The sequence below is a fragment of the Molossus molossus genome, unplaced genomic scaffold, assembly GCF_014108415.1.
Source record: "Molossus molossus isolate mMolMol1 unplaced genomic scaffold, mMolMol1.p scaffold_m16_p_14, whole genome shotgun sequence".
Lineage (NCBI taxonomy): Eukaryota > Metazoa > Chordata > Mammalia > Chiroptera > Molossidae > Molossus > Molossus molossus.
In genome coordinates this window covers 24260560-24288396 of record NW_023425349.1, presented here as the reverse complement: position 1 = coordinate 24288396, position 27837 = coordinate 24260560, and the positions used below count along the sequence as shown (strand labels likewise).

At 36.7% G+C, this 27837-nt stretch overlaps 1 protein-coding gene across 1 annotated transcript in view; it reads left to right on the top strand.

Moving 5' to 3' along the window:
• Window positions 1-26609, top strand: part of RAD23B (RAD23 homolog B, nucleotide excision repair protein) — a 50284-nt gene extending 23675 nt beyond the window's left edge. Inside the window, exons 6-13 of the mRNA XM_036261743.1 lie at window positions 1135-1214; window positions 4722-4990; window positions 9145-9200; window positions 15428-15555; window positions 19818-19950; window positions 21773-21900; window positions 22574-22744; window positions 24305-26609. Of these exons, the coding sequence (XP_036117636.1) occupies window positions 1135-1214; window positions 4722-4990; window positions 9145-9200; window positions 15428-15555; window positions 19818-19950; window positions 21773-21900; window positions 22574-22744; window positions 24305-24418 (1079 nt within the window). The 3' untranslated portion in view covers window positions 24419-26609. The remainder of the gene's footprint in view (window positions 1-1134; window positions 1215-4721; window positions 4991-9144; window positions 9201-15427; window positions 15556-19817; window positions 19951-21772; window positions 21901-22573; window positions 22745-24304) is intronic.
• Window positions 26610-27837: the final 1228 nt, after the last annotated feature.

Below are 27837 nucleotides of genomic sequence, written 5' to 3'. Positions count from 1 at the left end.
AGCCCCTGGGGCATGTGCTGCAGGCAACCAATTGATGTGTCTCTCTCACATCAATGTTTTTCTCTTTCTTTCTACTCCCTTTCCTTCCTGCCTTCCACTCTCTAAAAACCAATCGAAAAAAATATCCTCAGGTGAGGATTAACAAAAAATAATAGTAAATAAAAATACTTAATATTTGACTTTTACAGAGAAAATGCTTTTCTTCATTTTCCAAAATCAACATATATTGTTATAGATGTCAGTAACTCTTCCTAGATAGAGATTTTGTGGTATTTTCTTAACTGAGGTGGTTTAAGGAAAACATTAACCTCAAAAGGATCAGAATCCTTAAGAGGCAGGTCATTGGTGGCAGACATAAAACTAGAATTTCTGGTTCCTAGTCTTGGTTTGTTTTCTCAATCCCATAAAGAGTAGAGAGACTATTCCTTTTGGTTTTTTAATGCCTGTAGCCTTTTATTCAATAACTTTTTTAAGATGGAAAATAAATTCAAGGTAAAGGAAACCTGAAGGAATTCCCAACCTACCATTTGACCTTTAGCATTACCAGTCTTACATACTTCTTTGTGTCTTTCCCAGCTGTATGTCATCTTGTCATTTCTGTATACTAAATCATTTTCTGAAGTACTTTTTGTCAGGAGTATCACACTTTTATAGCATTGAAACATTTCTATTTTTCCAGGTGTCTCTTATTTGTGGGAGCAGAAAGTTTGTCCTTTTCTCCTTTCTCCCATGAAGAAGGATTATAGGTTATTCCCCAGTGGGAATCCTTGTGCAATCTCAGTATTGAATTTTTATTTGTCTTTATAATTTTCTTTCTTTGGACCTAGTTAATGTTTCCTTAACCAACAGGTCTTTTTTTATAAGTAGTAATTTTTAAGAATTGCTTAGGATATCTATATATTATATATGTGTTTGATATCTTTTAATCAAGTGCTTATTATGCCTTCTTAACTGTGTTTAATTGTATTTCCATTTATATTTATCCTCATCTTGGCTAATGGGTTAATGTTTTTCTTTTGGGAAAATATTAATTGATAGAATTGACATTTGGTGATTATTTTAACTTCAGTTACATGCAAGACAAAGTTTACTTTGCAACTTAAATAACGTGATTGTTTTTTCTTAATATACTAGGCAAAATCCTCAATGATGATACTGCTCTAAAAGAATATAAAATTGATGAGAAAAATTTTGTGGTGGTTATGGTGACAAAAGTAAGTTTTTGACTTATTGTATATCTTCATGCATGTGAGTTTTCAAATAATAATGATCCCAAGTCCAGCCTTTCTACCCTTCAGTGAATATAGTTTATTCACATCCGTAGTGGCGTGCACTTAAGTGTTTTTAAAGGTTTTAAAATTTACCTTGGGTCAACCCAACTTAATAATTTTACACACTTACAGTTTGAACATAATTTTATTCATTTATTTATTTTTAAATATATTTTTTATTGATTTTTTTAGAGAGAGAGGAAGGGAAAGAGAGATAGAAATACCAGTGTGAGAGAGAAACATCAATCGGCTGCCTCCCGCACGCCCCTTACTGGGGATCGAGCCTGCAACCATGGGCATGTGCCTTGATTGAGAATCAAACCAGGACCTCTCAGTCCATGGGACGATGCTCAATTCACTGAGCCACACCGGACAGGCTTGCACATAATTTTAATTAAATTAAAACAATTGATATATAGGATGTCATGTTAAGAATTGTTAGGTTATGCCCAGCCGCTGTGGCTCTGATTGAGCATCAACCCATGCACCAGGAGGTCACTGGTTCGATTCCCAGTCAGCACACATGCCCAGGTTGTGGGCCAAATCCTCAGTAGGGGGCATGCAGGAGGTAGCCAATCAATGTTCTCTCTCATTGATGTTTCTGTGTCTCTCTCCCTCTCCCTTCCTGTCTCTAAGATCAGTAAAGAAAATAAAAAGGAATTGTTAGGTTTTGCTGGAGTAGTATTATTACTTATTACATAATTATTAGAAAATGTGATTCTTGGAAATAGAATTAATGTTCCTTATTTTCTAGTTTTTAATGAGGGTACCTTAAATGAACTTGCTAAATTATGTACTATACCTCACATACTTCTCAAAGTTTTGTAGCAAAGGCGTGTAGATTCATAATTTCATTGCTATTTCTTAGTTAGTAGGATAGGTTTTTAGAAACTGAAAAGGAAAAGGCAGCTGGAAAAAAGATGGAATGATTATTGTGACAAAGTTTTAACAGGAACTTGTTTGTGATTTATTACACTGAAATATATTTGGAACAAGTTATAAAAGCCAAAGTTGTTCTCTGAAGCAGAAATAAATATATATTATTTCAGAGATTTTATTTATATACATATTCAACAGTACGTAAGCATGCAGTGAAGAATTAAGACAGAAAAATGGTAGTACTCATGACATTAATTTTTAGGATTGAATTGTCATAATCTGAGAAGAATAATGTTATTTGTGGCACCAAAAATAAGTTGAGCCTTGGCCGGTTTTGCTCAGCGGTTAGAGCTCCGGCCTGCGGTCCAGAGAGACCCAGGTTCGGTTCCCGCTAAGGGCGTGTACCTCGGTTGCAGTTTGTCCCCTGCCCAGGTTGGGTTGTGCGGGTGGCAATCACTTGATGTATCCCTTTCACGTCGATGTTTCTCTCTCTCTCCCTCCCACTCTATCTGAACAAAATATGAAAAAATGTCCTTGGGTGAGGATTAAAAAAAATAAATAAATTTAAATTAGAAGCCAGAATATCCAAGACCAAAAATAGAATAAATATAGTGTCTTTTTCATCCTCACAGGTGGATATGTTTTTATTGATTTTAGAAAGAGAGAGAAAGAGCAACATGGATGTGAGAGAGGAACATTGATCAATTGCTTCCCATACACGCCCTGAACAGGAATCAGACTCGCAACTTTTTTGGTGTATGAGATGATGCTCCTGCTGAACCACTTGGCAAGGGCTAAATATCGGTTTTAAAGTCAAAAAATGACTTTGTAGTATTCGAGCACAGCACTTACTCGTTAAATGTTAAACTTTAAATACAGAGGAACGTAGCACATGAGGAAACTTTATCTCATGTAGTATTTTTAAAAAATAAACATCACATAACATTTACTGATTCAACCATTTTTAAGTGTATGGTCTATTGTCATTAAGTAGTTTTACATTGTGCATCCATCACCACCATCAGTTTCCAGAACATTTTTCATTTTCCCAAACTGAAATTGTGCTCATTAAACAGTAACTTTCCATCCACACCTCTCCTCCACCTCTGCATATCTATATACTTCATGTAAATGGAATCATATAGTATTTGTCCTTTTGTGACAGACTGACTTTAATCCATGTTGTAGCATTACTGTCCTTTTTAGGGCTGAATAATATTTCATTGTCTCATCTAGTTTTATCATATAGTACACAATGGAAAATGTGGTGGCCACACATTTGGATATATATTTGTTATTGGTTTTATTACCATTAGTATTACAGTAACCTTGACTGTTAGAACATAATTAAGTATTAGCAGGATAGGTCTCAGAATAGTTGCGTGCATTTGAAGAATAGCTACTTGGAGCCTACCTAGCCTGTTCTTATTTTACATGGGATTCCAGTGATACTTGTGGTTGCTTTATTTTAAAGTTAGTAGTTATTAGAAGGGGAAGAAGACTGCTATAATTAGGATTATGAAAGTAATGAGAAATGATCTTATTACAAGGAAAAGACAGGAAAAAACAATTAAGATTAAAAGTAAACAGAAAAACTTCAAAAAACAGGCTGGTTTGGTACTGTTTAGAAGGAGGTTTAAATTGCTCTTCGTGGCAACAGAGACCTGCGGGGGCATGGTATGTTATAATATAGTGATTGCAGACTATCTTAAGGGAAATATTAAATGGGCAAAATGCATTTAAATTACATTTTTATCTAGATTGGCGTTTTAGAACATTAATAATTTGCAGTATTTAATTGGCAATTTAAAAAGTTAATAGAGCTGAATACATGTAGGGAAAGGAGGTGATTAGTGCTATTTTTTAAAGTTCCTTATCTTGCACTAGCCACTTTTTTTCTAATGCACTTTGTACTGGCTCAAATTGAACAAGACATAAGTCAACTCATTGCTTCTACAATTTGTTGGTGCAAATTATGTGGAATTTAAATCCCATCTTCCATCAAAACAGTAACCTTTTTTCATTAGGAAAGTTATAAGCTAAATAGGTAGTGAGCATTGATATGCCTTAGGAGAATAAAAAGACTTCTAACAGTTTGATTTTTACCCATATATAATTGCTTTTTGTTCTGTGAGAATCCTTATGGCTCTGCTTCTAGTTCTGCTTCTAGTTCAGAAAGTGTGGAGCATGTGGTCATAACTTTATTTAGCATTTATTATTATTTTAACTATATATACATCTCAGAAGGTTATGTTAACCTCTTTGTACTTCTGTCTACTCAGTTAAATGCTGACTTTTTTTCATATTAACTTGATATGAAGACTGAAACTGTTGGCTGAAGCTAATTGAGGTTGATAGTTAAGATAATATATATTCTTTCATCAGCTTTGAAAGAGTAACAGCGATTCAGAGTCCTAATATTGACTATTATGTCACTTTACTAAGTTGTTTTTAAGTTACGAGTTTGTATTATTACTATTGAGTTTGTAGTATCCTGTAACAATACAGTCTAATCAGATAATAATGTAGTCTTTTATTGAAATTCATTATTTTGCTTTTTAATGTGTTTAGCCCAAACCAGTGACTACACCAGCACCAACAACAACTCAGCCATCGAATCCTGCCACCACTACTACAGTTAGTTCCTCCACGGCACCAGCTGTGGCTCAGGTCCCAACCCCCACCCCTGCTTTGGCTCCCACTCCCACACCTGCATCTGTCACTCCAGCATCAACAACAGCATCTTCTGAACCTGCACCTGCCAGTGCAACAAAACAGGAGAACCCTGCAGAAAAGCCAGCAGAAACACCAGTGGCTACCAGCCCGACATCAACTGACAGGTAAGAACTGGATTCTAAAAAATTATATCTTAAAATATATTCATAATAAGAATTTCACTTATTAATTTATTTTGCTTATTGTTTTGATCAAATTAACTTTCTACTATGTTAAACTTTTTCTAAACTTCAAACTCTGACGAAAATAGTGTTACTACTTGTATCTTTAAATTTCCATGATCCAGATTTGTATACTCTACCCCATCCCCAGAGGGAAAGGGAAGAAGGATCAAAGTCATTATTCATTTTGTGTAGAAAAGTTTGGAAATGCAAATGACCAAAAAGAACTATAAAATAATATAGCTTGACATATTATAAATAACTTATCCCCCCCAGCATTATTTATATTTGATCTATATTCTTTCCGATCGTTGGTGTGTACATGATAAGCTTTTTTCCATGTCAGTGAATATTTCCAGTTGCTGCATAACACTGTGGTTAGGACTGACATTTGTTAGCTCTTGACCTTAAAGAAATAATTAACATCTTCATCTGTAAAATGTAAATGGCAGTAGAACCTGTCTCATCTAGTTGTTGTAAGAATTAAATGGAATAATGAGTGTAAGAGAGGTGAAATAGCACATGGCAAACACTAAGCACTGAGTAAATAGCAGCTGTTGTGACTATTTCACCTATCACCTTTTGTTTGAACATGTGGATTGTTTTAATTTTGCCATGTTTCATCTTTGTGAACGTGTAGAAATTTAAGTTCTTACCTGTGTAGATCTTTAAAACAAAAGAAAACGTGCTGGGATATTTTGGGAACAAGAAATAATTTCTTGCGGCAAGTTGGCAGTTAGGATATTGAGTAGTTTATGACAAAGACTTTTTTCTCCCTAATAATAAATAAAATAACCAAAGCATATACTTCCATTCTCTTGGCTTGAAATTGTACAAAGGAATCCCAACTTTATGTGAGAACATGCATTATATTATGTCTAGTGTGGTCTTCGGAGCTGTTTTTATTTTGTGACTTTAGTGCAGCTCAGGACCTCAGTGGCAGTAGCTGGAGTCCTTGGAATCAGAACCAGACACAATGGAAAACTGCAGTAATTTGCTTTTATTTCCCAAAATTATGCACCTCAGAGAAGGATAACACAGGAAGGGAAGGATGAGAAGTGCTCAGAAAACAGGCTACTTACCTCTACCTTAGTCCTTTCATCTGTGCCATAAAACAGTTAGTGTCCTGTAAAAGGCACAAAATTTAGTGAGATGATTATCAGGAGATATTCTGGTATGAATATGAGGGGGTGTAAGAAAGTTTGTCTATCACTACTGGCCTGACATTTTATTAGAGATTTGTTTCTTATGTCAATTTTGTTCTTTAGAAACTATTATAGCACAAATTCCACTCTTAGTTCATTCTCTGAGGTTAATAAGCTGACTTAGAGGTATTGCACTTGTGCACAAGAACTGTGTTGTTTGTAATTGAGGACAAATTGTAACCAAACTAAATATTCATTAGTATGGGAATGACCTGCCCTGTGACTTATTCCTATTAGAGAACAGTGCTACTCAAAGTGCAGCAGTCAGTAGGCAGCATAGGCATCATTGGGAGTTTGTTTGAGATTAATTCTTGGACTTCACCTCAGACCTCTAAATCAAACTTACCTGGGGGTAGGTCCCAAAAGTCTGTATTTAATAAGCTCTCCTGGTGAATTCTTTAGACTTCCTAAAGTTTGAGAAGCTCTGATATCCAGTACCACAGGCCAGTGAAAGTATGCACTCTAGATTCATATTGAATGTAGTTTCAAAGCCTTGTTATTAAGTGTAAAAAGTAGATTGCAAAACAATACAGGTAATAACCGTAAATAAAACAAGCCACAAACAACATTGTATATTTCTGTGGGTTTGCATATTAATGTGTAGAAAAACGGTAGCAAAGGGACAGTACACTGACTGATCAGTGGTTTCCTCTGCGGTTGGGAAGGGGGAAGAAGTGGTGAGGAGAAATGAAGAATGGTGGTTAAATGATGTCTCAGTCTTAGCTGGAATGTTTAAAAAGAAATTTTAAAGCAATGTGGAAAAATAGCATAACTTATTCTGTAAAGCACAATAATGAAAGGGACTAATCCTACCAGATAGTAAAATGTATTATACATGGTAACAATTATAACAATTTAGAATGGCTCTTAATAGAGAGGCTGCAAATTGAAATAGACAGTAGTCTAGAAACAGACCAAATTACATATAAGGGCTTACTATAAGATAAAGATGTAATTTCATACCATTGTGGGAGAAAGGCTGTTGGGATGAATGCCTAACCTTCTGGAGGATGGATCAAATACCTTACACTCACAAAAATAAATTCTACATGGATAAAGATTGAATGTAAAAGTGAAACCGTAAACTAGAAGAGAACGTGGGAAAAATTAATCTTAACCAAAAAAGTCATTAAAGGGGAACGATTAATAAATTTGACTATAGAAAGAATTTAAATGTTGCCAACCAAACAAAAATTCCTTAATAAGCCCTGGCCAGTTTGGCTCAGTGGTTAGATCGTCGGCCTGCTGTCCAGAGAGACCCAGGTTCGGTTCCCGCTAAGGGCGTATACCTCAGTTGCAGTTTGTCCCCGGCCCTAGTTGGGCCCTGCAGGAGGCAGCCACTCAATGTGTCCCTTCCACATTGATGTTTGATGTTGATGTTGATGTTTCTCTCTCTCTCTCTCTCTCTCTCTCTCTCTCTCTCTCTCTCTCTCCCTCTCCCTCTCCCTCTCCCTCTCCCTCTCCCTCTCTCTCTTCCTCTCTCTCCTTCCCACTCTATCTGAACAAAAAATGGAAGAATGTCCTCAGGTGAGGATTAAAAAAAATTCCTTAATAAGAACTTGATTTGGTCAATTAAATGGAGTACTGTGCATCTGTTGGAGAAACTTGAGGTAGTTGTGGCTGACATGGAATAACTGTTAAGTTATATGAAACATACTCAAAAGAGGACAAAAGTGATGATTGTGTAAAAATTGGTAGTGGTGGTTGTCTCTGGGCAGGGCTCTTGTGCAGATGACTTAGTTCCCAAATATATATATATATTTTTTTAAGTTTTGCCTTCCGCACATGCTAACTTTACTATCTAGTTTTCTCAGAACTGAAGTATATATTGTGTTTTTTTTTTTAATTGGGTAAGAAGTATAAGTGTGTGTTGTCTTGTGTATATGTTTTAATCTAAACTGCTAACTGTGCTACCTTTACCACTTTTGTAAACTTTGGTTTATTTTTCTTTGGCCCACTCTTCATGGTCTTTTTATTTTTTATTTTATTTTATTTTTTTTTATCCTCACCCAAGGACATTTTTCCAGTTTTGGTTCAGATAGAGTGGGAGGGAGAGAAAGGAAGAGAGAGAGAAACATCAACTGAAAGGGACACATCGAGTGGCTGCCACCCTCACGACCAACCAGGGCCGGGGACAAACTGCAACCGAGGTACGTGCCCTTAGCAGGAACTGAACCTGGGTCTCTCTGGACTGCAGGCTGACGCTCTAACCACTGAGCAAACCAGCCAGGGCTTCATGGTCTTTTTATAATCCTGTTTTTGTCTACTGTGTTTTCCAGGCTCATCTGCAATTGCCCAACAGAAACTTAGTCTCTTTAAACTGGTTTACTTTCAGTTACAACTTGGATTTAACCCTCTTCTGCATTTTTTGTTTATGCTGTATTCCTTGACTTTGAATGCCTTTTTTTTTTCCCCTTCAGTTTTGTGTTCAAAACTACATATAAGATCTAACTGAAATTCCACTATGTAAAGACTTCCCAGGTCTTTCTAGCCTGATGCAGTTTCTACATGTGTTATTTATCATGTACTGCTCTTGGTATTTCAACTATGATTTGAATTATAGATTATTTAACTTAATTATTTCAGGGAAATAGTTGTGCTTTATCCTTTTTTTATTTAAATAGTAAGCTATCTGTGAGGATGCTATTTTAAATCTTTGGACACTTAAAATTAAGGATTTGTAGAACAGAATGAGTATTAAGATTGAAAGTTCTTCCCAAGCTATAAATGTTATAAAGCATTGAGATTTACTTTAGAAGACTGTTTTTAATACTATAGCCAGACTTTTAACATTTACTTAAAATCAAAGAAACTTTTTACAAATCAGAATTACTAAACTTTAATTTAAATTTTACATACTTTCTGATAAGATTTTCTAAAAACCTTTTACAGTACATCAGGAGATTCTTCTCGGTCAAACCTTTTTGAAGATGCAACAAGTGCGCTTGGTGAGTATCTACGTTGTAAACAACCCTATAAGAGATAGGGAAGAGGTTTAAGTTTATTTTTCTAGATCATGATAATGTGTTTGTTTTCATCGTTTATAATCAAGCTGTCACATAATTGATTTAGATCATTATTTAATTAATAATGTTATAAAGACTAAATGTTTTATGTATTGATTCTTTTTTTTTTCAAGATGGGTTTTTAAAATTTTTAATTACAGTTGACATTCAATGTTATATTGGTTTTGTGTGTACAGCATAATGGTTAGACATTTATATAACTTACAAAGTGATCCCCCAATATGTCTTGTACCCACCTGGCACCGTATATAGCTATTACAATTTGTTGACTATATTCCCTAAGCTGTACTTTATACCCCCATGACTATATTGTAACTGCCGGTTTGTACTTCTTTATCCCTTCACCTTTTTGAGCCAACCCTGCAATCTCCAACCCATCTGGCAACCATCAGTTTATTCTCTGTATCTATGAGTTTGTTTCTGTCTTGCTTATTTTCTTTTTCAGATTTCACATATTAGTGAAATTGTATGGTATCTGTCTTTTTCTGTTCAACTTATGTCACGTACAATGCATTCTAGGTCCATTTATATTGTCAGAAGTATACATTGAATCTTTTAAATTGTACAGTTAGTGTTAAGCATACTTTTTCCTTAAAGCACATACTTTTTATTTTCCAAATGTGAATTTTAAATGTGATCTTAACAAAGTTTGATCTGTGTACAGGTTTATTATAAAATATCTTTGAAATGGGTATAAAATGTTATTAAATCTGTCTCATACTTCTTCTTTATTCACCTCTAGCGTTTATTTCAGCTTGTAGCCCTGTAGGTTCCCATCTACATCTTGTTACTTGAAGTGCCTTTTTATGCCAGCTTTTAATTTTACCTATTAAAGAATATTTTTCCGTCTTTATTCCACACTTAATCTGTCAAAATCATTTTTGTTTTCTTCCTCCATTTTTCCATTGTAACATCTTTGGTACAGTTTCCTACTCTGCCTGCTAATTATTGCTCTACTAGCTAACAACCCCATTCCTACCTTTCAGTACTCTCTACATTATTGGAAATGGTAGAGAGGTAGAAGACTGTGAACACAGTAGTAGAGAACAGCAGCTTTAGTGGCATATGGGCTTCTGGATTCCTTGTTTAGTTGCTGCAGTAGCAAGATTGCAACAGCAGTAGCATCTCAAGATCTGGGCTTGGCCCTCTGACCAATTGGACTTGAACTCCATGTTGCCCTTATTGCTATAAAAAATGGCACACTGCTTGCCCATAGAGTACAGGAGCAAAATAGTTGTTTAAATAATCAACCTAAAATCACCTGAATGTACCAAACCCACATTTACATCTTTGAAGGACTGTTTTCTGGGATTACCGTGCTACCAAATGTGTATTAGGTGGTGCCCAGTCAGTATAACAGAAATCACTATTTCAAACAGGGAAGGCTTAATCTTCGGAATCTGTTGCGGTCATACTGGAAGGGCACAAAGAGATTACCCAGATATCAGTAAACTGCTCGGTAGCCTCAGAGCTGGCACCAGCTGGCACTTGCCCCTGATGCTGCTGAGGGCTCTGGCTGTCACCACTGCTGCTTCAGGTGAAATGCATTGATGCTGCCGAGCAGGAGCCCAGGAGTCCGCAGCTCTGGCCGCTGATGGCGATGTCTGTCTTTTACATCTTTTATCTTCTAGAGTAGCCATTCTCAACTTTATGGTCTTGGGATCCTTTTCCTCTTTCATCTTTTATTTACCAGTCTTTCCGTTGATACCCTGCTTCTTTAAATTTGACTTCTTGGCCTTCTGTAATACCACTCTTCTTTCTTTCTTTTCTTTTTTTTTTTTTTTTAAAGAGAGAGAGAGAAACATTGATTGGCTGCCTCCTGCACGTCCCCCACTGGGGATTGAGCCCAAAACTCGGGCATGTGCCCTGTCTGGGAATCAAACCAGGACCGCTCAGTCAATGGGACAATGCTTAATCTACTGAGCCACACCGGCCAGACCCACTCTGTTCTTGGTCCATATCTCTGACTTCCTTCTCAGGCTTTCTAGTTAATTCTTTTTGTTTTACCTGGCCCTTAAGTATATGCATTTTTTATGGTTCTGCTCTAGGCTTAGTTCAAAGTTCAAACAGTGGGAATGGCAGATATGCTATATACTATATAGAATTACCATATACTATACTAGAAGGATTCCTAAAAATTTAACTCTGGTGCACATCTTCCTTTGAGCTCCTGGACTCATTCTTTAAACTGCCAACTAGAAAAGCTATAACCTCCACAAACTCTTTAGGTTCCAATGGACTCATCTTTTATTCTACCATCTGATTCTTCTTTGTTCCCTTCCTTGCTTATATCATCATCCACCCTCTACCAAAACATTGGCATCATCCTTGACCCTCGGTCTCTTGGCCCAGTGAGCCCAGGAGTCCTGTTTCTTCTTCCCAAGGTCTCTGAAGTATTTGTTTCTTCCGCCATTAAATTACCCTAGTTTATGTCCTTACCTCACTGATATTCTTGAATTACCTGCTTCTAACTGATCTATTCTCTGCCATAGTGGACCTTCTAAAAGGTACATCTAATAAGGTCATTGTTGGTTCATTTCATAGTTCCTAGGTGACCTAGAAGATAAGTTCAAAGGTTCGTCGTCATTACTTTTTTAGCCTCTTTAGCTCTGTCTTTTGTTGTTCATTGTCCCTAATTTTCTATGAGTCATTTGACTTTGTACTTCTAAGATCTAAAAAATGTCAAACTGCTTATAGGCATTTCTTTTTTTCTTTCTTTCTTTTTTTAGTCCTCACCTGAGGACATTTTTGCATTTATCTTCAGACAGCAGGAAGGAGAGAGGGAGGAACAGAGAGAGAGAAACATCGATGTGAGAGAGACACATCGAGTGGTCGCCACCCACACGACTCCAACTGGGGCCGGGGACAAACTGTAACCGAGGTACGTGCCCTTGGTGGGAACCAAGCCTGGGTCTCTCTGGACCGTGGGCTGATGCTCCAAACGCTGAGCCAAACCAGCCAGGGCATTTTTTTTTCTTTCTTTTATTTATAACTTTATTAATTAGGGACCATAATGTTAGAAGACATAGCATAATGAATAGGTGAGGGGCTCTGGAGTCTTGACAGCCTGTGTTTGTGTCTCTGCCCTGTGACTTACCAGCCATTGATACCATCATCACATTATTAATCTCTCTAAGCCTCAGCCTCATTCATCATCTTTAATAGTAGAATAAAATAAACCTTTCTCACAGAGTTACTCCAAGAATTAAATGAGAAACACTGTTAAAATAGTGTAGTTCTGATACTTCAACCACCCTTAATTTTGTTTTTATTAATGCCGATTTCTGTGTCTGGGAACTAGATTACTGAAAGTGTATAGGCACTTGAGTGGCTTTGTGCCAGCAGTATGTCAGTGGATAATTAAATAAAAGTCTTTTGTGGAATGGAAAAGGAAAAGTCATTACTCTAAACAGACTATCAAATGCCAAATTTGCTCAGTGATAAATAGTTTTTTAAACTGTACTTTCATAGCTATTACATACCTTTATTTAAAATTGTGCAGGGAAAAAAATCATTTAACTGATGAATGTCATCTAAGTGTCAGGGAAACTGATGCAAAACAACACTGTCCCTTGTACCTGTGTTCAGATGGGGAAATTAAAAAGGGAAACATAATACAAACCATGATCAAAGAAATCTGGTGTATGTCAAGGTTCTGGGGCAGAAGGAGGTATGATTTCTGAAGTAAACTGGAGAAGATCAATGTAGTTGAAGTGTGGTATGTAGAGGATTCTTGAGGGTTAAGAGCCCGAGATGAGATGAGCTTACTCCCTTCCCTTCCCTTCCCTTCCCTTCCCTTCCCTTCCCTTCCCTTCCCTTCCCTTCCCTTCCCTTCCCTCCCCTCCCCTCCCCTCCCCTCCCCTCCCCTCCCCTCCCCTCCCCTCCCCTCCCCTCCCCTCCCCTCCCCTCCCCTCCCCTCCCCTCTCTCTCCTTCTCCCTATCCTCACCCAAGGATTTGTTCATTGATGAGAGAGAGAAACATTAGTAAGTTGCCTCCCATACACACCCTGATTAGGATCGAACCCACAGCTGTTTTGGTGTATGGGCCAACGAGCCATCTGGCCAGGCTGAGGTTTTCTTTTTTAAAAGCTTGCGTTTGCAGCTAGCTAAAGAATGGATTGTAGACTTTGGGGCAGGCGAGGAGGAAGCAGTTTATAATCATACTAGCAATTATTTTAGACTGGTCTTAAGTGAAGGCTCTGGAAAAAAAGGAAACCTAGAGGAGTTTGGGATAAAATTTAGAGAAAGGATATGACCTGTTAGGTGTACTATAATAGATAAGATATGGAAGCAGGGAAAAGGGAATTGAAACCACTGAGATTTCTGGTTTAAGTACTTGGATGGATAGCGGCGCTGTTTATTGAAGTGGAGGTGGCAGATAATGGGACACATTGAGGAGGAAGTCTTTAGAGATCCAAAGTCATACATTGTAATGGTTTAGGAGTGAGTGGAATGTGAAGTGGACACAGTATGCGCAGACAGCTATGGCTGTGAATGGAAGAGAGCAGACAAATGGACCAGTTCTCTCTCTCTCTCTCTCTCTCTTTTTTAATCCTCACCTGAGGACATTTTTGCATTTATCTTCAGATAGAGCAGGAAGGAGAGAGAGAGAAACATCGATTTGAGAGACACATCAACTGGTTGCTACCCACACGACCCCAACGGGCCAAGGACAGACTGCAACCATGGTACATGCCCTTAGTGGTAATCGAACCCAATACTCTCTGATCCGTGGGCCAACACTCTAACCACTGAGCAAAACCAGCCAGGGCTCTCTTTTTTTGGTTAATCCTCACCCAAGGATATTTTTTCATTGATTTTTAGAGAGAGTGGGAGGGAGGGAGGGAGGGAGAGACACATCAGTGGTTACCTCCTGCCCGACCCCATTTGGGGCCAGGGATGAAACCTGCAACCCAGGTACATGCTCTTGACTGGGAATCAAACCCACTACCCTTCAGTCCATGAGCCAGTGCTCTAACCACTGCGAGCAAAACTGGCCAAGGCATGGACCAGTTCTTGAAAGAGGAATTGGAATGTGATCAAGGAAGGCATGACTTGGTTTTAGAGTGACATTCGAGGACACAGTTAACGGCTGATCAAGATAATTACGTGGAGGGGAAAGGTGGGAGATGGACAAGAATGGTACCGAAAACACAGGTGGAGGAGAAGATGGCTTAAGTGAGGTAAAAAGTGACTTAACTGGGTTACAGTGCTTTGGTCATTGTACCAGCTTTGTATGATACGTGAAATTCTAACTTCCTAGCTTTTAACCTCCTTTTTCCCTCTGCTTTTATAATAAAAGGTGTCAAAAGAAAGCTGAAGTTATTATGGCAGACTCAGTTGCTTAAAATGCTCCTCTTGTTTTCAAGTCATTTCATCTGTCTCCTCTCCCAGGTTGCTTTCCCTGACCCACTAATTCTATCCTATATTTATGCTACATTTGTACCTGATATTTTTATTGTACTTATTAAACATACTATGTTAGTTTTCTATTGCTACTGTAACAAGTTACCACACATTTAGTGATATAAAACAACACAGATTTATTATTGTATAGTACTGTAGGTTAGAAGTCTGACAAGGGGCTGGACAAAAATCAAAGGACTAAATCACTGGCCTAAAATCAAGGCTGCATTAATTCTTTTCTGGAATTCCAGGGAAGGATTTATTCTGTGTCCTTTCAGCTTTGAGAGGCTACCCACATTTCTTGTCTCATAGCCTTTTCCCCCATCGTCATCAAAGCAGCATAGCATTTCTTACTCTGCTTTTCTCTCTTCCTTACATCTGTTTCTCTGACCCTCTTATCTGCTTCACTTCTATGTTTAAGGACCCTTGTATTGGGCCCACTCAGATAATCCAGGATAATTTTCCTATTTTAGCTGATCAGCAACCTTAATTTCCCTTTCCAGGTAACCTAACATATTTGTCTATTCTAGGGATTGGCATGGGTGGGAGGCATTATTCATTCTACCTATCACATATATGTTGTAGTTTATACTGTTATTCATCTTTGTATTCTTAGCTCTGTAGTACCTGAAACATTGTATACATTCAAGAAGTGTACGAGAATGTTTGACATACGAGAATGTTTGACATTAAATGTTCCCTTTCTTTTCCCTCTTCCCACCCATGCTCCCACCTTTTTGTAGTGACAGGTCAGTCTTATGAGAATATGGTAACTGAGATCATGTCAATGGGCTATGAACGAGAACAAGTAATTGCAGCCCTGAGAGCCAGTTTCAACAACCCTGACAGAGCAGTGGAGTATCTTTTAATGGTGAGAAACATTTTACTTCTTCATTGTAGTTTAAGGCCAAAATCCCAAAGAAACAAAGATTTTAAAGGAGCAGTAACATAGGAGAATAATTTATATGCTAGATAATTTATATAATTCTTTATCTTCTTAACATGTTCACATTTTGTGTTGATAAAATGACCTCTTCTAAAAGATTATGGTATGATTTTTTTTGTTACTAAACAACATGGCTAACTGAGTTGTAAAGTTGGCTGTCCATTTGGAGTAGATCCTTCTATCCCAGTTATGTCATCCTCAAAGGCTGGTAGTTGTGTGTTGGGCGGTGTGGGTGAAGATTTCTTTTTCATGTAATGTAATCTAACATTTTTGACTGCCAGCATAATCCAGGATGTACTATTTAGAGCAAAAGTTTCAAGTCAGAAGCCCAACCCAAGTTTTATTTTACTTATAGTCTAAATTTTTGTAATTAATTACTAACTTTTAAAAATTGGAAGATTTGGGCCTGGCTGGTTTGGCTTAGAACATTGGCCCACAGACAAATGAGTTGCAGGTTCGATTGTGGCCAAGGGCATGTACCTCAGTTGTGATTCATTCCCAGCCCTAATTGGGGTCATATGGGAGGCAGCTACTCCATGTGTCTCTCTCACATTGATGTTTCTCCCTCCCTCCCTCCCTCCCACTCTAAAGATAAATGGGAAAATATCCTCAGGTGAGGATTTAAAAATTTTGGGGGGGAGAGATTTGACTTAAATTCAGATAATCTGAATTATCTGGACAAGTTGGATCTTAAATTTTTGCAAATGATTAGGAAAAGTTTTATATATTTTTTAAATTGTTTAAAGGATATCTTCACTATCCACTCTTTTTAAAAATACATATGTTTTTATTAATTTTTTAGAGAGAGAGGAAGGGAGAGATAGAAACATCAGTGTGAGAGAGAAACATTGATTGGCTCCTGCACATCTCCCACCAGGAATCGAGCCCATAACCTGGGCATGTGCCCTTACTGGGAATCAAACCTCTCAGTCCTTGAGACAATGCTCAATTCACTCTCTTCCCTTTCATTCATTGTTACCTGACATAGTATTATTCATTTAATTTAACATATGATATTACTTGCCTGGTTCCATTGACATTTGAATTGTTAGTTTGTTTATAGTTGGTAACAGCTGAGTCGATTTTGAATAAGTTACTGTTTTTTTACTAGCATAAAGGTTTTTGAGAAATAGGTTGTTGTGAGCATGGACTAAAACCCTTGATATTTTATGACAATGTCTTTTAGTTTTACAGATGTGGCACAGGCTAAAGTAATAGCATAGAATTTTGGAATAACATTAGATTGTTATTATTTTTTTTTTAGTCTTAACATTTTATTTTATAATTGTCTGGTGTTTTGAAGTATCATCAAAGTCTGAATTGCCCTGAATATCATCCATGATCCTAACTCAGGGAAATACAGTCCACAGTTTAACCAAATTCCTTAGTTTCCTGATTGTTAGAAACGCCTTTTCAGATAGTAGTTTCAGGAGAGCCAGTTAGGAGCGAATAAATGCTCTGCCTCCACCAGTTATTTTCGCATGTATTTGCATGTGAGATTCACCAAATCTTTTCTTAGCACAGCGGTTCTCAGCCTGTGGGTTGCGACCCCTTTGGGGGTCGAATGACCCTTGCACAGGGGTTGCCTAAGACCATCGGAAAATATATGTTTCCGATGGCTATTCATAACAGTAGCAAGATTACAGTTATGAAGTAGCAACAAAAATAATTTTATAGTTGGGGGTCACCACAACATGAGAAACTGTATTAAAGGGTCACAGCATTAGGAAGGTTGAGAATCACTGTCTTAGCACATCATTTTATCTTTTGAATGCTCTTTTCCATTGTCCTCTTGAAGAGAGTCTTTAAAATGCTGGTAGTTCATTTTATTAATTTGTTTGGAATTGAAGAATCATATTGGATTGATAATCACTGTGGATCTGTTTGAGGTTACTGCTCCATCCCATTCCCCCAAACTCCATATATAAAGTACCGCCTTATATAGAATGGCTTTAATTTATACCTGATTTGGAATTCTACATCAGTTTAATAGAATTAGATATTTTGATCTAATAAATTTGAAACTTTAAGGCATAGATAAATGAATTACTATTCTCAAAGTTGCTACTACTATTTAGCATCAACTACAAATGAATAGATGAGAGATAGGTTCATTAAATAGTTTAAAGTGTTTCTGATGTTTACTGATTGTTTCATAGACTGAGGGTGGGGGCTACCTTTAATTGTTACTAGTTTTTTAGACCTGCATAAGTGAGGGTGAATGGATGGAAAGAAGAGATACTGATCTAACAAAAGGCTAATTACAATCTGAGAGTTTGAGGTAGATCTGTAACAGTGATGATTTAACTTTTTTGTTTTAACAAATCTGAGAATTTGAGAGCAGCTTTGGACCCTCAATCTGTTTGTGGTTTGTTAGCACTTAATAGCTGCTCATCCGAGGGTTTGAATTGATGGACTTGCTCAAAAGCATTTGTTTTCAATGCCCGAAGTGACATTTAATGCAGGCAGCCATTACCGTGCTGTTCATTACCCTTAATGCTTTTTTTTCTCGTTACAATCAAAATACACTATTATATTAGCTTCAGGTGTATAACAGTGATTAGACATTCATATACTTACAAAGCCTTAATTCTTTATATGTCTGCAATTTTGGCTTCTGATTTATTGGGAAATGGAAACATTTACTATTATAATTTCTTATTTAAATGTAATATTTTCTTTATTCTCCTTCCAAAATCTGTGAAGATTTCTTTCTTTATTTTGTTACTCCTCATCCAACGGTATTTTTCCATTTTTTTATTGTTTTTTTTTTTTTTAGATAGAGTGGAGGGAGGGAAGGAGGTAGAAAGAAACATCTATTGGTTGCCTCCCACACAACCCCAGCTAGGGCGGGATCAAACCTGAGACCCTTTGGTCTGAGGGCTGATGCTCTAACCCCTGAGCCAAAGTGGTCAGGGCAAGACATTTTTAATAAGTTGTATATGAGAAGTTTTACAAGTCATTTGCATCAAAATGCAAACTCTTAGTGCAGTTTTAAGTTATAGTAACTTTAAAACATAAATGCTACAAACTTAGAGTATCACCTAAATAATTATTTAAGGTTCTCTTATTCATACTATTTGTGTAAGTTTTGAATAGTGGATTTTCATTGGCTCTGTAGAGGAGATCCTCCTTTCTTGGTCACTGTTATCACCTGCTCAGTCTAAAGGAGACTGAGGTCATTTTTTTTCCTGAGGTCATTTCATAACTGCCATGCATACATCAAAACCTCTTTCTTTGGATGATCTTAAAGCTAGGTACAAATGTGGTTTTTTCTAAATTACAGAATCCCTTTATACCTTAGATCTGTGCTGTCTCTAGTAAGGTAGCTATTAACTACAAGTAGCTATTTAAATTTAATAAAATTAAAAGTATATTCAAATTTTAGTTTCTGAGTAACAATAACTACATTTCAAGTTCTCGAGTAGCTATATATGGCTATTTTATTGACAGCTATAGAATTATTTCCATTATGGAAAGTTATGTTGGACAGTGCTGCCTTATATGATAGAAATATGGGTTCTTCTATACCATACTCAGGCTATTTGTAATCCAATTTAAATATATGTAGTTTTCAGATAAGATTCTTTACTTTGTAAAAATTTTTTTTAATTTATTGATTTTTTTTAGAAAAGGAAGGAGGGAGAAAGAGAAATATCGATTTGTTGTTCCACTTAGTCGGCATTCATTGATTGTTCCTTATATGCCCTGACCAGGGATCACATCCCACAACCTTGGCATATCAGATGCTCTAGCCAACTTAGCTAGCCAGACAGGGCTTGATTCTTTACTTTTAAGAATTCTTTTTTTTTTTTTTTTTAAATATATGTTTATTGATTTTTTTATTTATTTATTTTTCTTTAGAGAGAGAGGAAGGGAGAGATAGAAACATCGTGTGAGAAACATAGATCGGCTGCCTCCTGCATGCCCTTTACTGGGGACCAAGCACACAACCCAGGCATGTGCCCTAACTGGGAATCAAACTGGGACGTCTCATTCCGTGGGAGGATGCTCAATCCACTGAGCCACACCGACCAGGCTTGATCCTTTACTTTTAATTGAAGGAGACATGTTTGATGCTTTTGGAAATTAGACAAGGATATTAAATATATTAATATATCTTTTATTCTGTATAGTTAACCGACTTTAAATGATGAGATATTTAAAGCTTGGAAATTGTATTATAGGGAATCCCTGGAGACAGAGAAAGTCAGGCTGTGGTTGATCCCCCTCCAGCAGCCAGTACTGGACCTCCTCAGTCTTCAGTGGCTGCAGCTGCAGCAACTACCACAGCAACGACTACAACAACAAGTTCTGGAGGTAAAGTGGAATCTTTCTGATGGGGAGGAAGTTGTCCTGTAAAATAATTTAATTTGAAATATTTTGGTGTGCTGTTTATTTTCATAGCATTTGGAATAACTCCTAAAACACATTCTCTGTTTATTAATGTTAGAAGAAAGGCCCAAAAGAAATTCTACTGAGTATATATAAAAGGTAGTCTTGCTTATATTAAGCATCATTGCTGCAGTTTTGGTGAAGGGCATAATCTAAGGAAGAGGTGCTTCCCAATTTGCATTCCTTGTTACATTCTGAGGCCATTTCAAATGGTTTGCTTGCCTTGTCTCTTCCTCTCCTTATAAATGTCTTAAAGTATGTATAATTTCAAAGCCAGTAGTGTCTTAGTGGTTATTGTGCAACCAAGGAAATAAAACCTCAAAGGGTTTAAAATCTTATGTCTAGAGGTGAAAGTAAATTTGAATTCAAGTGTCTATTGGCCGACACCCCCGTTTTTATTGCCAAACGTTTGACTACAAGGCAAAAAGCCTAGACTTCGGTAGGCTCAAGAATTACTTAGTGTTCTCTCCTTCGTTCATTCTTCTGTATATTGATAAAGTATTCACTGTTAATTTTGAAGAGGCCATTCTTTGATGCGTTTTCTAGCTCTAATTATAGCAGTCAACTCTCATTGACAATAATTTCTAAGCACTTTGTGTACAGTCTCCCAGAAGACGGGCTTTTCATTTCTTGAGAATTAGCATGGGAATGGAAAGAGAAGGCCACGGCTTTGTTCAGATTGAGGATGCTGTCCCATTCAGCAGCAGTAACTTAGTTTCTGAGGCATATGAAACTTTCTTCATCTGTAAAACTGCTGTTGCCCAAAGAAGAATAAATATTTGTTATGTGGTCATTTTAATTTGAATGATTGTCTTGAATTAAAATTTAGGAAATAACATCTAAAAAATTCTTATTATTCATTAGTAATCTCAAAAACACATTTCTTTTGTATGCAGTTTTTTATTTTGTATAGCATAATCAGACAAACCACCACCCCAAAAAGTCACAAGTTCTAGATCTTACACCTTATTTGGCATTATTAATATTTATTATTATAAAGGGACCTTGGACTAAAGAATTCTAAATGTATTAATAACTAGATTGTCTTGTGGCTTGTTTATCTCAAGTTTTTATAGACTATAAATGTTTTAAATTTGGTAGTAATAATAAAAAAAAATCTTGTAACCGTAATTCAGTTGGTATTAAAACTCCATCTGATCTGTGAACCTGAACTCTTAACTTTTAATTATTAAATACAAAGGTTGGCAAAAGTAGGTTTACTGTTGTCGGTACATGAAACAACGTTTTTGTATTATTATTTATTTATTTGTATTTTTCCATGTGAACAACTGTAAACCTACTTTTGTCCACTGGTTTCAAATTTCCTAGAAGTTAAAGGTTGGATTGTTTTGGGGGTTTTTGTTTGTTTTTTGTTTTTTCCTTAGTCCCATTATATATTTTTCTTGGGGACTTTGAGCAACAGGAACAAATTATAGTACTTTTTATTTTTCTAGAATACATGCAGAGCACATTGATAATTACTTGATAATACTGAGTACCCAGGGCAGTTGTAGGAAAACACCTTTCTTTCAGTGTTCTATACTACTGTTCTTTGCCAATGGGGAATAGTTTCTATAGCATGAGACTTGGAATTTGGTAGACTGAAGATTTTGTCATTATTTCCTTTGTATAAATCTGAGAACTCTTTTTTTTTACTTTCCAGTATCTGCTATCTAAATTATGATTGAACCAGCTCTTTGCATATGTAATTGCTACTTTTGTTGAACAACGTTTATGTGTATTTTAGGACATCCCCTTGAATTTTTACGGAATCAGCCTCAGTTTCAACAGATGAGACAAATTATTCAGCAGAATCCTTCCCTGCTTCCAGCATTGCTACAACAGATAGGTCGAGAAAATCCTCAGTTACTGCAGGTGACTATTTAACCAGTGTTAATTTCAGAAGTAGATTTAGAGTATGTCATATTTTTTAAAAGTTCATGAGCGATCCTTTCCATTCACCCACTCTAAAGCATTCTTCTAAGTTTCCTTCAGTAGAATATGCTATATAAATGTACTGGAAAAGGAGTTGGGGGTGGAGGTTAGGTTAATTTAAGTTGGTCAAATAATAAATTTGGGAAACACTTTATTAAAGAATCTGAGAGAAACTCTTCAGCAAAGAAATTGTTTAACTTAAGTCTTTTTTCCTGCCCCATAGAAAACATATTCATGGGCTTAATGAATGCTTAAATCACAAAGTATTTGAGTTTTGGACATCGTTACTGCCTGCTAGTGTGGAAGACATATAAGTTCTGTTTCTTATAGTTGTCAAGCAGTTTTTTAACATTTGATTTTATTTTGGCAGGGTACATTTATGAAAGAGAATTTGAATTATCTTAATCACTGTTTACCTCACTCAAAAGAACTCAACTTCTTTAATAATATACAAGGAATCATATCCTTCCAAAGACTAAATAATCTAGAATTATTCTAAAATATTACAGTTGCAATGTTATAGCTTCTCTTTTATTTGTATTTAGAATTCTTATTTTCCAGAAGATACTTTATATCAATGTATTGTTTTTCTCTGTCCTTCAAATCACCACAGCAAATTAGCCAACACCAGGAGCATTTTATTCAGATGTTAAATGAACCAGTTCAAGAAGCAGGTGGTCAAGGAGGAGGGGGTGGAGGTGGCAGTGGAGGAATTGCAGAAGCTGGAAGTGGTCATATGAACTACATTCAAGTAACGCCTCAGGAAAAAGAAGCTATAGAAAGGGTGAGTTTAAGTAAAACTAACAGTTCAGTTCTTCAGTCACAATAGTCACATTTTACAAGCTCAGTATTCATGGAGCTAGTGGCTACTGCATTGGATAACACTGATACAGAGTATTTCCATCACAGGAGGTAGTTCTTTTAGAGCCAAATAGAGCATTGCCCCGAGGAATTGCAGTAAAGGCAAGCTTTTCTCAGCCATGTTCTTCCATCTTGTTCTTTGTGAAGTGGAGGGACCAGCATTGAATACCATTCCAGCATGAAATAGCTATAACTGCATTAAGAAACTAAAAATTTTCATTGATGTTTTAAAATTCAGGAAGAAAATGATCTTTAGGTGTGTACCCAATTTAAAATTATCCATTTTTAAATTTATATTTTGACTTTATTACTGTCACTAAAATGTAAAATAAATATGTGTATAAATTATATAAAAAATGTACAGTAAAGATCAGAACTTGCTATCCTGATTCACTTCCCATTCTTACCAGGTCAACCAGTGTAGTTCGTGGCGCTCCTGTAGCCTAGGTTTTATACTATGACTAGGCATTCATTCTCTGGCCCCACTGTTGACATTTGTAAATAAGGAATCATAGTACTTGCTCTGTTTTACAGAGTGTTCTGGAATTTGATAAAATGCATTTTAACTTAATACTTAGAAAACCATCTGGACAGTAATGTGTCCTTGTTTATGATATAAACATATAAAGGTTTGTAATTATGTCTTTTTTTTTTCAATCCTCGAGTACATTTTTCTATTTATCTTCAGATAGAGTGGGGGGGGGGAGAGAGAGAGAGAGAGAGAGAGAGAGAAAGAAACATCAACATGAGAGGGACACATCTACAGGTTGCCTCCTGCACAATCCTGACCAGGGCTGCGGACAAACCGCAACCAAGGTGCGTGCCTTTGGCAGGAATTGAACCCTAGACTCATTGATCTGCAGGCTGACAGTGTAACCGCTCAGCCAAACCGGCCAAGGCAATTATGTATTTTTTAAAAGACACTTTATATATTGAGCTGGTATTTTCCCCCCTCAAGTAACATAAATGAGTAAATGACATTTGCCTTAATTGTTCTAGAGCAATATTTTTTGAGGTTAGGGTTATCAGTTCTTGATTTCTGTGTTGAAGAACTTTTTTTTTTTTTTTTTGCTTGTGTTTTTAATGTCATACTAGGAACGTTGCCTAATACAAGGTTAAAAGATTTACTGTTGCTTTTCTCTGAAGAGTTTATAGTTGTTATTACATTGAGGTTTGTGATCCATTTTGAGTTACTTTTTGTTTATGGTGTCTAGCTGCATTCTTTTGCATCTGGTTCTCCAGTTGCCACAGCACCATTTATTAAAAATACTACTCTTTCCCCACTAAGTTGTCTTGACATTCTTACTAAAAATCAATTGACCATAAATGTGAGGGTTTATTTCTGGGCTCCTTGGTGTGGATAGGGATGGATTCATGTAAAATTCTCAAGAGCTTTTGTGTGTTTTATAGTAACTTTTCAAGTAATAATTGGTCATTCAATAGTTCTATGCTGCAATGATATGTTTTCTTTCTTTTCTTCCAGTTAAAGGCATTAGGATTTCCTGAAGGACTTGTGATACAAGCATATTTCGCTTGTGAGAAGAATGAGAATTTGGCTGCCAATTTTCTTCTACAGCAAAACTTTGATGAAGATTAAAAGGGACTTTTTTTTTTTAAATCTCACACTTCACACCAGTGCATTACACTAACTTTGTTCACTGGATTGTCTGGGATGACTTGGGCTCATATCCACAATACCTGTATAAGGTAGTAGATTGCTGGGGGTGGGAGGGGGGATCTAGGACATAGGGCAGGGATGAATACAGTGCATGTCTGCTTCAATTAGCAGATGCTGCAGACCCACACCGTGTGTAAAACAGACAACCAAAAATCAGCTTTGCAGGTCTTTATCTCTTGTATAAAACAGTAGGTAACTTCCTAGATTTCACTCTTTTTAGTGTACTAGATCCAGAAATTTAGTGTAATGCCCTGCTTTATATTTCTTTGACTTAACATTGGTTTCAGAAAGAATCTTTGCTACCTTGAATCTACAGTCTCTATTTCATGGCAACACTGGATAATGGCTTTATGAAATTGAAAAAAATTGGAACAACTATAAGTAGAAATGCCAAATAATTGATGGTTATTGTTGCTGCTTCAAATAAGTATAAAATTAATGTCAAGAAAGCCCATTCTTTCATGTTAAATACTTGGGGTGGGAGAGGGAAGAAGGGGAACCTTTTCTTAAAGTGAAAATAATTACTGCTATTTTAAAATCTCTTGATCATTGAATGTGAGACCCTTCTGACATGATTTGAGAAGCTGTACAAGTATAGGCAGAGTTATTTTCCTGTTTACATTTTTTTTTTTTTTTTTTTGGTTTGTTTGGGGGAAAATTGGTAGGTGTCTGATTACTGTTTACTTCCTTGTTATATTGCAGTAAAAGTTTTAAAACCACCATTGCATGTTTGCTTTTGATGTGACCCTTTGTGGAGTTAGCACTTTGGGGCCCATGGAAAAATGCAGATTCACTCTCCCTCTCGTCTCTTTCCTCAGCAGAAGTGCTTGTCACAAGTTGTGAGTTCCAACTGCTGCCTTTTTTAAAGCCCACAAAATGCTGATTCAGTGCAAGATGAATGCAAATGTTTCAAAACTGGGTTTCTGATATTTGTACATGTTTTTCCTTATTAGATAAGAATGTATGACCATTAAATTGCTTTCAAAAAGAGAAGGTGGTGGACAGAATTATAATCCAGCATCTTTTATTGGAAAGACTGATGAAATCTTTTGGAAGGGTTGGGAGATGAGGCTGGAAAAATACTTTGGAAAATACACAATCAAGATATCTCATGGCATATTAAAAGAAAAATCTTAATAGCAGTGTTGGCTTTTATTTGGATTTTTTTCATCTCAGTTTTTTCTTTGGAATCTCCTTCATTGGCATTGTTATTTGATCATAAAGAGGGGGCAGATGTCTACTTGTTCAGTTTTTCAAATCTATTTTCTTGAATATAAACAAGACTATTTAAAGAAATGTTTTCCTACCATCTGATAACTGAGTTAAGAAGATGAATTTGCACAGATTTCCCCCTGCATATCCTTAGCACTGTTTGGTGATGACTTTTAAGCTTTTACGTCGTGCTCTCGTAACCTATCTCCTTTGAAAATAGGTGAAACCATGATTTCTCCCAACAATGTTAATCATGTAGTTTAATCTTCATGTGTTTATTCCATAAATGCCGCAGGTCTTTGGACTTTATATTACCTGTATGTTTTATAATGAATCATGCAAAATATCTCAGGAGAATAAAATGAGAATTTGTAAATATGTTCATCTTTCAAGGCAGAGGGGTTGGAAAGGGGTGGCATTTCTGGTCGCATTATGGAATACTTTTATGACATTTTATCTGCTACCTTATTGCTCACAGATAGCGAAAACTGGAAAAAGGAAAAACAAAAAACAGCAGCCTCTTCCTTACTCTGGAGAGTGACAGCAGAAGTTGGTGGCATGGAGCTTTTGCCCTTGGACAACAAAACTGCAAATAGTGGGATTAATGATTACCAGAGGACAATTCAGGCCAAGTGTTGACCATTCTTTACAATACCTTGTTTATCTGCTCAAAAGAACCAGACAAGACGCTATGAAAGAAATAGGCTTTTTGTAACCTTTTACTGTTGTCTTTTAATTTACAGTTTTGGTAAATCTCTTAATGTAAGTGACTATTCGACTTTGGAATTTTGCATTTGAGGTATTATGTCATCTATTCCTTGAAATGTTTTATTGTTTAGTTGCTCTATGGAAAATGTGAGGAAGCTTAAGTTTATATTTGTTAAAATCGTATTGCCATCCTCAAGTCAAATATGTCTACATTGTTTAAAAATACTGAAGTGTTCCATCAAAAAAAATTTTTTTTCCTGTACTAGATGGCTAGGATTCTAGAGAATTAATTATAAAATATTTTCAATACATCCAAGATTGCATTTCTCATTTTTTAAGTGATTTAGCCATATGAAAATCTAAGGTTGAAAGTTGGTAATGCCTGTCACTGATCCTTCTGTTTTAGTGAATGGTGAAGGTTGGTAGCAAGTAGAAGGCCAGGCACTAGATCAGTTTTATTAGGTCTCCTGTTTGTTTTCTCAGCTAAAGCATCAAAACAGAACTGGGATACCTGTTGGGATATAAATGAAGTTTCATGACAGCTTTTAGAGATTTCATTATCCCTATTTTTCCCATACTTTGTATCTTACAGCAGCCATCCTAAGGCTGCTACAAAATATTCAAGCAAATGTCAGCAATTTCAGGGAGTAAGGACTTCCTGATCAAGTCTATTCTGGTGAGTTCCCCTGCCAGGAGGCTCATTTGTTCATTCAGGTGACCTCCCCTGTCCATTCTGTTTTACTTCGTTCTATGCCAGGAGCTGGCAAACTACAGTCCTATGAGCCAACCCTGGCTCACTGCCTGTTGTATGTTCCATAAGCTAAGAATGGTCTTTACATTTTAAAATGGTTTTTAAAAAATATGGTATATGAGCCCTGGCCGGTTTGGCTCAGCGGTTAGAGCATTGGCCTGCGGTCCAGAGAGACCTTGGTTCAGTTCCTGCTAAGGGCACGTACCTAGGTTGCAGTTTGTCCCCGGCCCTGGTTGGTCGTGTGGGTGGCAGCCACTCGATGTGTCCCTTTCACGTCGATGTTTTTCTCTCTCTCTTTCTTCCTCTCCTTCCCTCCCACTTTATCTGAACATAAAATGGAAAAATGTCCTCTGGTGAGGATAAAAAAAATACATATATGGTATATGAAAATTATCCAAGTTTCAGTCTCCATAAAGAGTTACATTGAAACACAACCATGCTCATTTGGGTACATATTATCTATACCTACTTTTATGCTCTGGAGGTTTGATGTTAAATAGTTGCAACAGAGCCTGGCCGGTTTGCTCAGCGGCTAGAGCGTCTGCCTCCGGTCTGGAGAGACCCGGGTTCAGTTCCCGCTAAGGGCATGTACCTCGGTTGCAGTTTGTCCCCGGCCCTGGTTGGTCGTGCGGGTGGCAGCCACTCGATGTGTCCCTTTCACATCAAT